Source organism: Triticum dicoccoides, chromosome 5B, assembly GCF_002162155.2.
Source record: "Triticum dicoccoides isolate Atlit2015 ecotype Zavitan chromosome 5B, WEW_v2.0, whole genome shotgun sequence".
Lineage (NCBI taxonomy): Eukaryota > Viridiplantae > Streptophyta > Magnoliopsida > Poales > Poaceae > Triticum > Triticum dicoccoides.
In genome coordinates, this window is record NC_041389.1 from 158,741,082 (window position 1) to 158,758,946 (window position 17,865).

The following is a 17,865-nucleotide window of genomic DNA, read 5'->3' on the forward strand; positions in this document are numbered from 1 at the left end:
CATGTGACTAATACCCAAGAGTTTACTAGAGTCAGTAGTCTAGTTCACATCACTATGTGATTAACACTCAATGAGTTTTATGTTTGATCATGTTGCTTGTGAGAGAGGTTTTAGTCAACGGGTCTGAACCTTTCAGATCCGTGTGTGCTTTACAAATCTCTATGTCATCTCCTAGATGCAGCTACCACGCTCTATTTGGAGCTATTCCAAACAACTGTTCTACTTGGAGCTATTCTAAATTATTGGTCCATTATATGTATCTGGTCTCTCTACTCAGAGCTATCCGGATAGGTGTCAAGCTTGCATCGTCGTAACCTTTACGACGAACTCTTTTACCACCTCCATAATCAAGAAAATTCCTTAGTCCACTAGTTACTAATGATAACTTTGACCGCTGTCCTGTGAGCCATTCTTGGATCACTCTTGTACCCCTTGACTGACTCATGGCAAGGCACACTTCAGGTGCGGTACACAGCATAGCATACTGAAGAGCCTACGTCTTAAGCATAGGGGACGACCTTCGTCCTTTCTCTCTATTCTGCCGTGGTCGAGCTTTAAGTCTTAACTTCGTACCTTACAACTCAGGCAAGAACTCCTTCTTTGAATGGTCCATCTTGAACACCTTCAAGATCATGTCAAGGTATGTGCTCATTTGAAAGTATTATTAAGCATTTTGATCTATCCTTATAGATCTTGATGCTCAATGTTCAAGTAGCTTAATCCATGCTTTCCATTGAAAAACACTTTCAAAATAACCCTATATGCTTTCCAGAAATTCTACGTCATTTCTGATCAACAATATGTCAACAACATATACTCATCAGAAATTCTATAGTGCTCCCACTCACTTCTTTGGAAATACAAGTTTCTCATAAACTTTGTACAAACCCAAAATTTTTGATCATCATCAAAGCATACATTCCAACTCCGAGATGCTCACTCCAGTCCTTAGAAGGATTGCTGGAGCTTTGCATACTTATTAGCATCTTTCGGGATTGACAAAACCTTCCGGTTGTATCACATACAACCTTTCCTCATTAAAATTGTCGAGGAAACAATGTTTTGACATCCTATCTGCAAGATTTCATAAATAATGCAGTAATCGCTAATATAATTCCAACAGACTCTTAGCATCGCTACGAGTGAGAAAATCTCATCGTAGTCAACTCCTTGAACTTGTCGGAAAACATCTTAACGACAAGTCGAGCTTTCTTAATGGTGACATTTACCATCATTGTCCGTCTTCCTTTTGAAATCCATCTGTACTCATTAGCCTTACGACCATCGAGCCGTTCTGCCAAAGTCTACACTTTGTTTTCATACATGGATCCTCTCTCGGATTTTATGGCCTCAAGCCATTTATCGGAATCCGGGCCCACCATCGCTTCTTCATAGCTCGTAGGTTCATTGTTGTCTAGCAACATGACCTTCAAGACAGGATTACGTACCACTCTGAAGTAGTACGCATCCTTGTCATCCTACGAGGTTTGGGAGTGACTTGATCCGAAGTTTCATGATCAATATCATAAGCTTCCACTTCAATTGGTGTAGGTGCCACAGGAACTACTCCCTGTGCCCTGTCACACACTAGTTGAAGAGACGGTTCAATAACCTCATCAAGTCTCCACCATCCTCCCACTCAATTCTTTTGAGAGAAACTTTTCCTCGAGAAAGGACCCGATTCTAGAAACAATCCATATTGCTTTCGGATCTGAATTAGGAGGTATACCCAACTGTTTTGGGTTTCCTATGAAGATGCATTTTATCCGCTTTGGGTTCGAGCTTATCAACCTGAAACTTTTTCATATAAGCGTCGCAGCCACAAACTTTTAAGAAACGACAACTTAGGTTTCTCTAAACCATAATTCATACGGTGTCATCTCATCGGAATTACGTGGTGCCCTATTTAAAGTGAATGTGGTTGTCTCTAATGCCTAACCCATGAACGATAGTGGTAATTCGATAAGAGACATCATGGTACGCACCATATCCAATAGGGTGCAACTATGATGTTCGGACACACCATCACATTATGGTGTTCCAGGCGGTATTAATTGCGAAACAATTTCCACAATGTCTTAATTGTGTGCCAAAACTCGTAACTTAGATATTCATCTCTATGATCATATCATAGACATTTTATCCTCTTGTCACAATGATCTGCTACTTCACTCTGAAATTACTTGAACCATTCAATAATTCAGACTTGTGTTTCATCAAGTAAATATACTCAACATTTACTCGAATCATCTGTGAAGTAAGAACATAATGATATTCACTGCATGCCTCAGCACTCATTCTACTGCACACATCAAAATGTGTTACTTCCAACAAGTTGCTATCTTCTTCCATCTTACTGAAATGAGGCTTTTCAGTCATCTTGCCCATGTGGTATGATTTGCATATCTCAAGTGATTCAAAATCAAGTGAGTCCGAACGATCCATTTGCATGGAGTTTCTTCATGCATATACACCAATAGACATGGTTCGCATGTCTCAAACTTTTCAAAAACGAGTGAGTCCAAAGATCCATCAACATGGAGCTTCTTCATGCGTTTTATACCATTATGACTTACATGGCAGTGCCACAAGTAAGTGGTACTATCATTACTATCTTATATCTTTTGGCATGAAAATGTGTATCACTACGACCGAGATTCAATAAACCATTCCTTTAGGTGCAAGACCATTGAAGGTATTATTCAAAAATAGAGTAACCATTATTCTCCTTAAATGAATAACCGTATTGCGATAGACATAATCCAATCATGTCTATGCTCAACGCAAACACCAATCTCGGTGGTAGAGGGAGCGTGCGATGCTTGATCATATCAACCTTGGAAACACTTCCAACATATATCGTCAGCTCACCTTTAGCTAGTCTCCTTTTATTCCGTAGCTTTTATTTCGAGTTACTAACACTTAGCAACCGAACCGGTATCCAATACCCTGGTGCTACTAGGAGTACTAGTAAAGTACACATTAACATAATGTATATCCAATATACTTCTATCGACCTTGCCAGCCTTCTCATCTACCAAGTATCTAGGGTAATGCTGCTCCAGTGGTTGTTCCCCTTATTACAGAAGCACTTAGTCTCGGGTTTGGGTTCAACCTTGGGTTTCTTCACTAGAGCAGCAGCTGAATTGCCGTTTCATGAAGTATCCCTTTGTTCCCTTGCCCTTCTTGAAACTAGTGGTTTCACCAACCATCAACAATTGATGCTCCTTCTTGATTTCTACTTTCGCGGTGTCAAACATCATGAATATTTCAAGGATCATCATATCTATCCCTGATATGTTATAGTTAATCACGAAGCTCTAGCAGCTTGATGGCAATGACTTTGGGGAAACATCACTATCTCATCTGGAGGATCAACTCCCACTCGATTCAAGTGATTGTTGTGCTCAGACAATCTGAGCACAAGCTCAACGATTTAGCTTTTCTCCCTTAGTTTGCAGGCTAAGAAAATCGTCGGAGGTCTTATACCTCTTGACGTGGGCACGAGCCTGAAATCCCAATTTTAGCCCTCGAAACATCTCATATGTTCCGCGACGTTTCGAAAACGTCTTTGGTGCCTCTACTTAAACCATTTAATTGAACTATCACGTAGTTATCAAAACGTGTATGTCCGATGTTCGCAACATCGACAAACGACGTTGGGGTTCAGCACACTGAGCGGTGCATTAAGGACATATGCTTTCTACTGATCGCATAATCGCTACTATCAACTTTCAACTATATTTTCTCTAGGAACATATCTAAACAGTGGAACTAAAGCGCGAGCTTACGACATAATTTGCAAAAGGTCTTTTGACTATTTCAGGATAATTAAGTTCATCTTATGAACTCCCACTTAGATAGACATCCCTCTGGTCATCTAAGTGATCACATGATCCGAGTCAACTAGGCCGTGTCCGATCATCACGTGAGACGGACTAGTCATCATCGGTGAACATCTTCATGTTGATCGTATCTACCATACGACTCATGCTCGACCTTTCGGTCTCCATGTTCCGAGGCCATGTCTGCACATGCTAGGCTCGTCAAGTTAACCCTAAGTGTTTTCGCTGTGTAAAACTGTCTTACACCCGTTGTATGTGAACGTAAGAATCCATCACACCCAATCATCACATGGTGCTTAGAAGCGACGAACCGTAGCAACGGTGCACAGTTAGGGGAGAACACTTCTTGAAATTTTGTAAGGGATCATCTTATTTACTACCGTCGTCCTAAGCAAACAAGATGCATAAACATGATAAACATCACATGCAATCAAATAGTGACATGATATGGCCAATATCATTTTTCTCCTTTTGATCTTCATCTTCGGGGCTCCATGATCATCATCGTCACCGGCACGACACCATGATCTCCATCATCATGATCTCCATCATCGTGTCTTCATGAAGTTGTCACGCCAACGACTACTTCTACTTCTATGACTAACGCGTTTAGCAATAAAGTAAAGTAGTTTACATGGCGTTCTTCAATGACACGCAGGTCATACAATAAATAAAGACAACTCCTATGGCTCCTGCCGGTTGTCATACTCATCGACATGCAAGTCGTGAATCCTATTACAAGAACACGATCAATCTCATACATCACATATCATTCATCACATTCTTCTTGGCCATATCACATCACATAGCATACCCTGCAAAAACAAGTTAGACGTCCTCTAATTGTTGTTGCATGTTTTACGTGGCTGCTATGGGTTTCTAGCAAGAACGTTTCTTACCTACGCAAGACCACAACGTGATATGCCAATTGCTATTTACCCTTCATAAGGACCCTTTTCATCGAATCCGTTCCGACTAAAGTGGGAGAGACTGGCACCCGCTAGCCACCTTATGCACCAAGTGCATGTCAATCGGTGGAACCTGTCTCACGTAAGAGTACGTGTAAGGTCGGTCCGGGCCGCTTCATCCCACAATACCGTCGAAAGAAGATTGGACTAGTAACGGTAAGCATATTGAACAACATCAACGCCCACAACTACTTTGTGTTCTACTCGTGCAAAGAATCTACGCAATAGACCTAGCTCTTATACCACTGTAGGGGAACGTAGCAGAAATTCAAAATTTTCCTACGTGTCACCAAGATCTATCTATGGAGAGACCAGCAACGAGTAGAAAGAGAGTGCATCTACATACCCTTGTAAATTGCTAAGCGGAAGCGTTCAAGTGAACGGGGTTGATGGAGTCGTACTCGTCGTGATTCAAATCACCGATGATCCTAGTGCCGAACGGACGGCACCTCCGCGTTCAACACACGTACAGCCCGGTGACGTCTCCCACGCCTTGATCCAGCAAGGAGAGAGGGAGAGGTTGAGGAAGACTCCATCCAACAGCAGCACAACGGCGTGGTGGTGGTGGAGGAGCGTGGCAATCCAGCAGGGCTTCGCCAAGCACCATGGGAGAGGAGGAGTAGGGAGAGAGGTAGGGCTGTGCCAGAACTTCGTGTATAGCTCCCATGCGCCTCCCCACTATATATAGGGGTGGAGGGGCTGGTTTCTTGCCCTCCAAGTCCATTGGGGCGTTGGCCAAGGTGGGAGGAAAGAAATCTCATTATTTCCTTCCCCACCGATTGTTATCCCCCCTTTTTAGGGATCTTGATCTTATCCCTTCGGGATATGATCTTATTCCTTCTAAGGGGGGATCTTGGTGCGCCTTGACCAGGGGTGTGGGGCCTTGCCCCCACTACCCACGTCCATGTGGGTCCCCCCATGCAGGTGGGCCCCACTCCGGAACCTTCTAGAACCTTCCCGGTACAATACCGAAAAATCCCGAACATTTTCCGGTGGCCAAAATAGGACTTCCCATATATAAATCTTTACCTCCGGACCATTCCGGGACTCCTCGTGACGTCCGGGATCTCATCCGGGACTCCGAACAACATTTGGTAACCACATACAAACTTCCTTTATAACCCTAGCGTCATCGAACCTTAAGTGTGTAGACCCTACGGGTTCGGGAGACATGTAGACATGACCGAGATGTTCTCCGGTCAATAACCAACAGCGGGATCTGGATACCCATGATGGCTCCCACATGTTCCATGATGATCTCATCGGATGAACCACAATGTCAAGGACTTAATCAATCCCGTATTCAATTCCCTTTGTCTATCGGTATGTTACTTGCCCGAGATTCGATCGTCGGTATCCAATACCTTGTTCAATCTCGTTACCGGCAAGTCACTTTACTCGTTCCGTAACACATCATCCCGTGATCAACTCCTTGGTCACATTGCGCATATGATGATGTCCTACCGAGTGGGCCCAGAGATACCTCTCCGTTTACACGGAGTGACAAATCCCAGTCTCGATCCGCATAAAACAATAGATACTTTCGGAGATACCTGTAGTGCACCTTTATAGTCACCCAGTTACGTTGTGACGTTTGATACACCCAAAGCACTCCTACGGTATCCAGGAGTTACACGATCTCATGGTCAAAGGAAGAGATACTTGACATTGGCAAAGCTCTAGCAAATGAACTACACGACCTTTTGTGCTAGGCTTAGGATTGGGTCTTGTCCATCACATCATTCTCCTAATGATGTGATCCCGTTATCAACGACATCCAATGTCCATAGCCAGGAAACCATGACTATCTGTTGATCACAACGAGCTAGTCAATTAGAGGCTCACTAGGGACATATTATTGTCTATGTATTCACACGTGTATTACGATTTCCGGATAATACAGTTATAGCATGAATAAAAGACAATTATCATGAACAAGGAAATATAATAATAATACTTTTATTATTGCCTCTAGGGCATATTTCCAACAGTCTCCCACTTGCACTAGAGTCAATAATCTAGTTCACATCGCCATGTGATTAACACTCACAGGTCACATCGCCATGTGACTAATACCCAAGAGTTTACTAGAGTCAGTAGTCTAGTTCACATCACTATGTGATTAACACTCAATGAGTTTTATGTTTGATCATGTTGCTTGTGAGAGAGGTTTTAGTCAATGGGTCTGAACCTTTCAGATCCGTGTGTGCTTTACAAATCTCTATGTCATCTCCTAGATGCAGCTACCACGCTCTATTTGGAGTTGTTCCAAATAACTGTTCTACTTGGAGCTATTCTAAGTTGTTGCTCCATTATATGTATCCGGTATCTCTACTCAGAGCTATCCGGATAGGTGTCAAGCTTGCATCGACGTAACCCTTTACGACAAACTCTTTATCACCTCCATAACCGAGAAAATTCCTTAGTCCACTAGTTACTAAGGATAACTTTGACCGCTGTCCTATGATCCATTCATGGATCACTCTTGTACCCCTTGACTGACTCATGGCAAGGCACACTTCAGGTGCGGTACTCAGCATGGCATATTGTAGAGCCTATGTCTTAAGTATAGGGGACGACCTTCGTCCTTTCTCTCTATTCTGCCGAGGTCGAGCTTTAAGTCTTAACTTCGTACCTTACAACTCAGGCAAGAACTCCTTCTTTGACTGGTCCTTCTTGAACACCTTCAAGATCATGTCAAGGTATGTGCTCATTTGAAAGTATTATTAAGCATTTTGATCTATCCTTATAGATCTTGATGCTCAATGTTCAAGTAGCTTAATCCAGGCTTTCCATTGAAAAACACTTTCAAAATAACCCTATATGCTTTCCAGAAATTCTACGTCATTTCTGATCAACAATATGTCAACAACATATACTCATCAGAAATTCTATAGTGCTCCCACTCACTTCTTTGGAAATACAAGTTTCTCATAAACTTTGTACAAACCCAAAATCTTTGATCATCATCAAAGCATACTTTCCAACTCCGAGATGCTCACTCCAGTCCTTAGAAGGATCGCTGGAGCTAGCATACCTTTTAGCATCCTTAGGATCGACAAAAACTTCCTGATTGTATTACATACAACCTTTCCTTACGAAAACTGGTAAGGAAACTCGTTTTGACATCCGTCTGCCAGATTTCATAAATGCAGCTAATGCTAACATGATTCCGACGGACTTTAAGCGTCGCTACGGATGAGAAAATCTCATCCTAGTCAACTCCTTGAACTTGTGAAAAACTTTTCGCCACAAGTCGAGCTTCATGGACGGTGACATTACCATCCACGTCCGTCTTCTTCTTAAAGATCCACTTATCTTAATGGCTTGCCGATCATCGGGCAAGTCCACCAAAGTCCATGGATCCGTTCTTGGATTTTATGGCCTCGAGCCATTTATCGGAATCCGGGCCCACCATCGCTTCTCCATAGCTCGTAGGTTCATTGTTGTCCAGCAACATGACTTTCAAGACAGGATTACGTACCACTCTGAAGTAGTACGCATCCTTGTCATCCTACGAGGTTTGGGAGTGACTTGATCCAAAGTTTCATGATCAATATCATAAGCTTCCACTTCAATTGGTGTAGGTGCCACAGGAACAACTCCCTGTGCCCTGTCACACACTAGTTGAAGAGACGGTTCAATAACCTCATCAAGTCTCCACCATCCTCCCACTCAATTCTTTCGAGAGAAACTTTTCCTCGAGAAAGGACCCGATTCTAGAAACAATCCATATTGCTTTCGGATCTGAATTAGGAGGTATACCCAACTGTTTTGGGTTTCCTATGAAGATGCATTTTATCCGCTTTGGGTTCGAGCTTATCAACCTGAAACTTTTTCATATAAGCGTCGCAGCCCCAAACTTTTAAGAAATGACAACTTAGGTTTCTCTAAACCATAATTCATACGGTGTCATCTCATCGGAATTACGTGGTGCCCTATTTAGAGTGAATGTGGTTGTCTCTAATGCCTAACCCATGAACGATAGTGGTAATTCGATAAGAGACATCATGGTACGCACCATATCCAATAGGGTGCAACTATGATGTTCGGACACACCATCACATTATGGTGTTCCAGGCGGTATTAATTGCGAAACAATTTCCACAATGTCTTAATTGTGTGCCAAAACTCGTAACTCAGATATTCATCTCTATGATCATATCATAGACATTTTATCCTCTTGTCATAATGATCTGCTACTTCACTCTGAAATTACTTGAACCATTCAATAATTCAGACTTGTGTTTCATCAAGTAAATATACTCAACATTTACTCGAATCATCTGTGAAGTAAGAACATAATGATATTCACTGCATGCCTCAGCACTCATTCGACTGCACACATCAAAATGTGTTACTTCCAACAAGTTGCTATCTTGTTCCATCTTACTGAAAATGAGGCTTTTCAGTCATCTTGCCCATGTGGTATGATTTGCATATCTCAAGTGATTCAAAATCAAGTGAGTCCGAACGATCCATTTGCATGGAGTTTCTTCATGCATATACGCCAATAGACATGGTTCGCATGTCTCAAACTTTTCAAAAACGAGTGAGTCCAAAGATCCATCAACATGGAGCTTCTTCATGCGTTTTATACCATTATGACTTACATGGCAGTGCCACAAGTAAGTGGTACTATCATTACTATCTTATATCTTTTGGCATGAAAATGTGTATCACTACGACCGAGATTCAATAAACCATTCCTTTAGGTGCAAGACCATTGAAGGTATTATTCAAAAATAGAGTAACCATTATTCTCCTTAAATGAATAACCGTATTGCGATAGACATAATCCAATCATGTCTATGCTCAACGCAAACACCAATCTCGGTGGTAGAGGGAGCGTGCGATGCTTGATCATATCAACCTTGGAAACACTTCCAACATATATCGTCAGCTCACCTTTAGCTAGTCTCCGTTTATTCCGTAGCTTTTATTCGAGTTACTAACACTTAGCAACCGAACCGGTATCCAATACCCTGGTGCTACTAGGAGTACTAGTAAAGTACACATTAACATAATGTATATCCAATATACTTCTATCGACCTTGCTAGCCTTCTCATCTACCAAGTATCTAGGGTAATGCTGCTCCAGTGGTTGTTCCCCTTATTACAGAAGCACTTAGTCTCGGGTTTGGGTTCAACCTTGGGTTTCTTCACTAGAGCAGCTGAATTGCCGTTTCATGAAGTATCCCTTTGTTCCCTTGCCCTTCTTGAAACTAGTGGTTTCACCAACCATCAACAATTGATGCTCCTTCTTGATTTCTACTTTCGCAGTGTCAAACATCATGAATATTTCAAGGATCATCATATCTATCCCTGATATGTTATAGTTAATCACGAAGCTCTAGCAGCTTGGTGGCAATGACTTTGGGGAAACATCACTATCTCATCTGGAGGATCAACTCCCACTCGATTCAAGTGATTGTTGTGCTCAGACAATCTGAGCACAAGCTCAACGATTGAGCTTTTCTCCCTTAGTTTGCAGGCTAAGAAAATCGTCGGAGGTCTTATACCTCTTGACGTGGGCACGAGCCTGAAATCCCAATTTCAGCCCTCGAAACATCTCATATGTTCCGCGATGTTTCGAAAACGTCTTTGGTGCCTCTACTTAAACCATTTAATTGAACTATCACGTAGTTATCAAAACGTGTATGTCCGATGTTCGCAACATCGACAAACGACGTTGGGGTTCAGCACACTGAGCGGTGCATTAAGGACATAAGCTTTCTACTGATCGCATAATCGCTACTATCAACTTTCAACTATATTTTCTCTAGGAACATATCTAAACAGTGGAACTAAAGCGCGAGCTTCCGACATAATTTGCAAAAGGTCTTTTGACTATGTTCAGGATAATTAAGTTCATCTTATGAACTCCCACTTAGATAGACATCCCTCTGGTCATCTAAGTGATCACATGATCCGAGTCAACTAGGCCGTGTCCGATCATCACGTGAGACGGACTAGTCATCATCGGTGAACATCTTCATGTTGATCGTATCTACCATACGACTCATGCTCGACCTTTCGGTCTCCGTGTTCCGAGGCCATGTCTGCACATGCTAGGCTCATCAAGTTAACCCTAAGTGTTTTCGCTGTGTAAAACTGTCTTACACCCGTTGTATGTGAACGTAAGAATCCATCACACCCGATCATCACGTGGTGCTTAGAAGCGACGAACTGTAGCAACGGTGCACAGTTAGGGGAGAACACTTCTTGAAATTTTGTAAGGGATCATCTTATTTACTACCGTCGTCCTAAGCAAACAAGATGCATAAACATGATAAACATCACATGCAATCAAATAGTGACATGATATGGCCAATATCATTTTGCTCCTTTTGATCTTCATCTTCGGGGCTCCATGATCATCATCGTCACCGGCACGACACCATGATCTCCATCATCATGATCTCCATCATCGTGTCTTCATGAAGTTGTCACGCCAACGACTCCTTCTACTTCTATGACTAACGCATTTAGCAATAAAGTAAAGTAGTTTACATGGCGTTCTTCAATGACACGCAGGTCATACAATAAATAAAGACAACTCCTATGGCTCCTGCCGGTTGTCATACTCATCGACATGCAAGTCGTGAATCCTATTACAAGAACATGATCAATCTCATACATCACATATCATTCATCACATTCTTCTTGGCCATATCACATCACATAGCATACCCTGCAAAAACAAGTTAGACGTCCTCTAATTGTTGTTGCATGTTTTACGTGGCTGCTATGGGTTTCTAGCAAGAACGTTTCTTACCTACGCAAGACCACAACGTGATATGCCAATTGCTATTTACCCTTCATAAGGACCCTTTTCATCGAATCCGTTCCGACTAAAGTGGGAGAGACTGGCACCCGCTAGCCACCTTATGCACCAAGTGCATGTCAATCGGTGGAACCTGTCTCACGTAAGAGTACGTGTAAGGTCGGTCCAGGCCGCTTCATCCCACAATACCGTCGAAACAATATTGGACTAGTAACGGTAAGCATATTGAACAAAATCAACGCCCACAACTACTTTGTGTTCTACTCGTGCAAAGAATCTACGCAATAGACCTAGCTCATGATGCCACTGTTGGGGAACGTAGCAGAAATTCAAAATTTTCCTACGTGTCACCAAGATCTATCTATGGAGAGACCAGCAACGAGTAGAAAGAGAGTGCATCTACATACCCTTGTAGATCGCTAAGCGGAAGCGTTCAAGTGAACGGGGTTGATGGAGTCGTACTCGTCGTGATTCAGATCACCGATGATCCTAGTGCCGAACGGACGGCACCTCCGCGTTCAACACACGTACAGCCCGGTGACGTCTCCCACGCCTTGATCCAGCAAGGAGAGAGGGAGAGGTTGAGGAAGACTCATCCAACAGCAGCACAACGGCGTGGTGGTGGTGGAGGAGCGTGGCAATCCCGCAGGGCTTCGCCAAGCACCATGGGAGAAGAGGAGGAGGGAGAGGGGCAGGGCTGCACCAACGAGAGATCAAATCGCGTGCTATGGGCAGCCTATGCCTCACTATTTATAGGGGGAGAGGGGGCTGCGCCCCCCTCTAGGGTTTCCCACCCCCAAGGGGCGGCGGCCAACCCTAGATGGGTTTTGGGGTGCGGCCAAGAGGGGAGGGGAGAGGGAGGCGCACCAATATGGGCCCTAAGGCCCATATCCCCTTAGGGTTTGCCCCTTCTCCCCCTCTAGCCGCATGGGCCATGGTGGGAGGCGCCCTAGCCCACCTAGGGGCTGGTGCTCTCTCATACTTGGCCCATGTATGCCTCTGGAGCATGTGGCCCCACTTGGTGGACCCCCAGGGACCCTCCCGGTGGTCCCGGTACATTACCGATATCGCCCGAAACTTTTCCGGTGACCAAAGCAGGACTTCCCATATATAAATCTTTACCTCCGGACCATTCCGGAACTCTTCGTGACGTCCGGGATCTCATCCGGGACTCCGAACAACATTCGGTTACCACATACAAGCTTCCTTTATAACCCTAGCGTCATCGAACCTTAAGTGTGTAGACCCTACGGGTTCGGGAGACATGCAGACATGACCGAGACGTTCTCCGGTCAATAACCAACAGCGGGATCTGGATACCCATGTTGGCTCCCACATGTTCCACGATGATCTCATCGGATGAACCACGATGTCAAGGACTCAATCGATCCCGTATACAATTCCCTTTGTCTAGCGGTATTTTACTTGCCCGAGATTCGATCGTCGGTATACCGATACCTTGTTCAATCTCGTTACCGGCAAGTCACTTTACTCATTCCGTAACACATCATCCCGTGATCAACTCCTTGGTCACATTGCGCATATGATGATGTCCTACCGAGTGGGCCCAGAGATACCTCTCCGTTTACACGGAGTGACAAATCCCAGTCTCGATCCGCATAAAACAATAGATACTTTCGGAGATACCTGTAGTGCACCTTTATAGTCACCCAGTTACGTTGTGACGTTTGATACACCCAAAGCACTCCTACGGTATCCAGGAGTTACACGATCTCATGGTCAAAGGAAGAGATACTTGACATTGGCAAAGCTCTAGCAAATGAACTACACGACCTTTTGTGCTCGGCTTAGGATTGGGTCTTGTCCATCACATCATTCTCCTAATGATGTGATCCCGTTATCAATGACATCCAATGTCCATAGCCAGGAAACCATGACTATCTGTTGATCACAACGAGCTAGTCAACTAGAGGCTCACTAGGGACATATTATTGTCTATGTATTCACACGTGTATTACGATTTCCGGATAATACAGTTATAGCATGAATAAAAGACAATTATCATGAACAAGGAAATATAATAATAATACTTTTATTATTGCCTCTAGGGCATATTTCCAACACTTACCTTCTTACATTATGGTTACTTCCATTTGTCTAGCAATATTCATTAAAATCCTTTGCGATTGACATCCTTACCTTATTGTTTCACCATGTGTGTGAATGCACGCAATCATCAATTGTTCCCTGGAATTGTCCTTTCGGCTCAGACGTCACCCTAGACACGAGCTGGTGTTCGACAAATCAAACCTTGATTGATTTTCAATCTATGTCTATTCAACTTAGTTGTCTTTGATCAAAGCCTCTGCTTTTGATCCCCCGTTTTGAAAATCATAATCCCCTTTGCATTCGAGCATAGAATTAGTCAGTTGTTTCTATAACCTGACCTCCTTAAATTCTTTCTTCTTCTGGTTGAGTACTGATACTCACATCAGATCCATTGTGGACCTCCAGGTCCTTTGTTGGGTTTTATCCGACAGCATCCTTCATATTTAGTAACCTTGTGAGCCTTTCCTCGGATACACAATGCTTTTGGTAAATTGTATCCCCCACTCTCGTCAACCATACTCTGCTTTCAGGCTTGAGTTATTTACTCGTGAAGTTTGTGGTATATGTTTCTAGTAAATCCCTATGGGTTGAATCTATGTCGTCCCTAAATCTGTGTGAACCCTACGACTCATACTCTACTTGTGTTATGCCAGATAAAATCTCAATAGTACGGCTTCGTCGAAAACTAGAAGTGACTGAAAGGTTATACATTGAAGAAGTGGGAGTCGACCTTGAACTTTGTGTTCATGCCCATGAACACGATGTAGATCCTATCATGGAAGCTTGTCATTATAATAATAATCCCCTTGTTATAAGTTCATCTCGTATCTATATTTGGTCCTTTGCAACCGTGATTCCGACCATATTGCTCTTCTTTGATCCCCTTTCTAGGACAAGTTGAATTACTTGTCTTCTGCAGACCATTTCACCCGTCCAACCTCTGTTCTGCTATACCCTTGAGTATTACCCTCTGGTATCTCGAGATTATCACGGAACTACATAACGTCTTACGAGTTCTTCATGAACTATTAATTCTCGCTGATTCCAAGTTTCTACGGGTTCTGAGATGTTAATCACTCGATAACACCGATAACTGATTCGAGTCTACACTTTTCTTTCCATTGTTTTGTTTAACCTTTCTTGTAACCTAAGAAATCTGAGCAGTGATAATTCCCTGCTTATGTAAACACCTCGGTGTACAAACTCTGTCAGTAAGACCTTGTTATTATTGTTGATGACATTCCGGTAGCCATCGATGGACGAGTACTTTGCCTATTGGTCCGCCTTGTTTTAACGAGCAGGAAAATGGTTCTCTTTGTCCCTCGCCCTTGGTACCAACGTTGTTGCCAACATAACTGACAGGCTATCCTCTGACACGCCTTGCTATCATGATCGTGCAAATGTTAGCACCCTTTCAGCTTTTAAACCCACATGGTGGGCCCATAACCCATAGTTCCACATGATCGAAACCAGAACCTCCTACACATCCCTGTTTTCTAAGTTATTCCTCATGCTTGGCTTCATATGTAATTCACGAGCCACATTCCTAGTGATCTTTTTTGGTATTAGATGCAATACTTCTTCTCGATGCTCTAAACCCCCTTTCACCCTATGTTTCAGGAAACGAACGGTTGCCTACCCGCTTGAAACTTCTTATTGCACCTTCTTACCTTGCTCTCGATGAATTTCTTGAATTTTGACTCGAGAGGTGCCTCTATGCCATGTTCACTGAGATAGCCCCCAGGTACCTATCTTGTGTTGAGCCCCGTCCTTCCCGAGTTTTCCCCCTTACCCCACCTCTTAAATCTCGGGACGAGATTTCTTGTAGTGGAGGAGAATTGTGACGCCCGGATAATTAAGCCAAAGTAATCCCTTGTTAATGGTGCCATGTCATCACATTACTGTTGCTAATCCTCACTTGATCCAAATCACAATTCAAATTCAAGTTCTATGTGAAATTCTAAATTTCTTCAATCGGTGAAACAAAAATGTTCGAGATGTTGCTAATATTCACTAAATAATTGTCGGGTAGAAACCAACATCTTTGACCCACCATTTAATCCCTAGTAAAATGTAAAGTGGTTCAACGGCAACAAAAATATCTTTTTTAAACTAAGCAAATGTTTGTGTATTTCCATTTGACTTGAAACCTTGAGGGCCTCTCTCAATTAATGACTAATATTTATGTGCCAATTTTATAGTCAGAAAAATTCAATTGGTATTTGTTTCGAACGCAAATCAGTAGAGAAAATAGAAAGCAGAAATATAAAAGGGGAAAAGGCCTAACTACTACTAGTCTGCACTGAAGCCTGTTGCTACAGTAAACGACCCACCCCACGCAGGCCTTCTTCTACCCTCGCTACAAGACAACAGGAGGGGCAGGGAGGTCGTGGCGCACATCCAGGCCGCCATGGCCGTGGATGGCCACCACGTCGCCCCCGGCCTATATAAAATGTCCCCCGACAACCCTAGCTCACCCTTGACCAGTACCCCCCTCGATCCCCCTTCGCCCCTCTCCTCTTTGCCTCAATTTCGAACTCAGATTTGGTGCGGTGGCCGCTTCCTCACCGTCGTTACCATGGCCACCGTCGTCGCCATCGCTTCGGAGCACGTCTACGAGGTCCACCATGGTCATCTTCATTCGTCCTGGGCTCGAGCTCAAGCCGGGGCGGCCTGTACCCTCGCCATCGCCATCATCTGCATCGTGTACATCACCGGCGTTTGTCGTCGATTCTCACAGTTCCGGTCCACCCCAACACTCTCCAACCTCGTCCTCGGCTCCACGGTGAGCCTCTCCTTCGGATCCCCCCTGTAGCCCCCTCGATCCATCGCCGTCGTAGTCGTGCTCGCCTAGGCCGCCATGGTCGGCGCTCTCGCCGGCGCCCGCACACCCTGGCGCTCACCGCGCCGTTGACCGTGTCTCCGCGCGCGCCCGCCCGTGCTACACCTTGCCCCGGTCTTTCTCTACAGCGTGTGCGCCCACTCCTCGCCCGCGCGCTAGCCCTCTGCCGCGCTCCCTGCCCGTTCCTGTCGCGCTGCTCCGCTGATGCTTGCAGCCGCTGTCGTTTACTGCTGCTATCTACTTCTGCTGCTAGTCGCTCCGGCTACCTACGGCTGCCGCTTTGCTGCTTGCTGATGCTGCTCTTCCTCCTGCCTAGCTGCTGCCCTCCGCCACTGCCGCCGGATGCTACTGCTGCTGGCCACGGCCATGGCCGTGTGTGTGTGTGTGCGCGCGCGCGCGCGCCTGTCTGTGTGTGTGCTGTGTGCTGTGTGTGCGTGAGTGTTTGGGTGTGTGGCCGGCTGGACACTGTTCAGTACGGCCAGCCCTAATGCTAATTAGTAGTACTAATTAGGTTAGCTAGGTTAGTTGATTAATTAGTCTAATGTAGGTATGACATGTGGCCCCCACTTCTAATCAATCTAATTTAATTAAAGTCTAACTAAGTCTAGTCACTGACAGGTGGACCCCAGTTACCTTTTGACTAGTCAGTTTGACTTGGTTAATTCGGATTAAAATGAATGCACAATTCCAGAAATTTTAGATTATTGATAAAACTTTGGAAATTCATATAAAATAAACCGTAGCTCGGATGAAAAAGTTTTCTACATGAAAGTTGCTCAGAACAACGAGACGAATCCGAACACGCGATCCGTTCGTCCGCCACACGTCCCTAGCATAGCGAACATGCAACCTTTCCCATCTGGTTCATCTGTTTGAAAGATGTCCGGAACCGGGAAAACTTTCCTGGATGTTGTCCCCCTTTATCGGTATTGTGTAGCACCGCGTTAGAACACGTCTAGCTATGCCTGTTGTCATGTTATGCTCTTGCTTGCTATGTATTTACTGTTTTCTCCCCCCTCTTCTCTTCGGTAGACCCCGTGACGGCTGCCGATGCTGCTGTGATCGACTACGTCGATGACGACCCCTCCTTCCCACCTGAGCAACCAGGCAAGCCCTACCTTCGATCATCCCGATATCGCCCATTCTATACTCTCATGCTTGCATTAGATTTTTCTACTGTTATTGTTTGCTCCTATTCTGATGCATAGCCTGCTTTTGTACCTACTTATTGTTACTTACTGCTTATCCTAAACTGCTTAGTATAGGTTGGTTAGTGATCCATCAATGACCCCAGCCTTGTCCTTGTTGCCCCTGCTTCATCATCGACGCCTCGATCAACCTGATCGACGACCA

The 17,865-nt window shown here is 44.2% G+C and overlaps 1 protein-coding gene across 1 annotated transcript; it reads left to right on the forward strand.

Moving 5' to 3' along the window:
- The first annotated feature begins 16,057 nt into the window (after positions 1-16,057).
- LOC119305408 lies at positions 16,058-17,602 on the forward strand. The gene is made up of 2 exons (XM_037581928.1): positions 16,058-16,455; positions 17,545-17,602. Exons 1-2 carry the CDS (start codon positions 16,081-16,083, stop codon positions 17,551-17,553), a joined length of 384 nt encoding a protein of 127 aa, XP_037437825.1. The 5' UTR covers positions 16,058-16,080; the 3' UTR covers positions 17,554-17,602.
- The last annotated feature ends 263 nt before the right edge of the window (positions 17,603-17,865 follow it).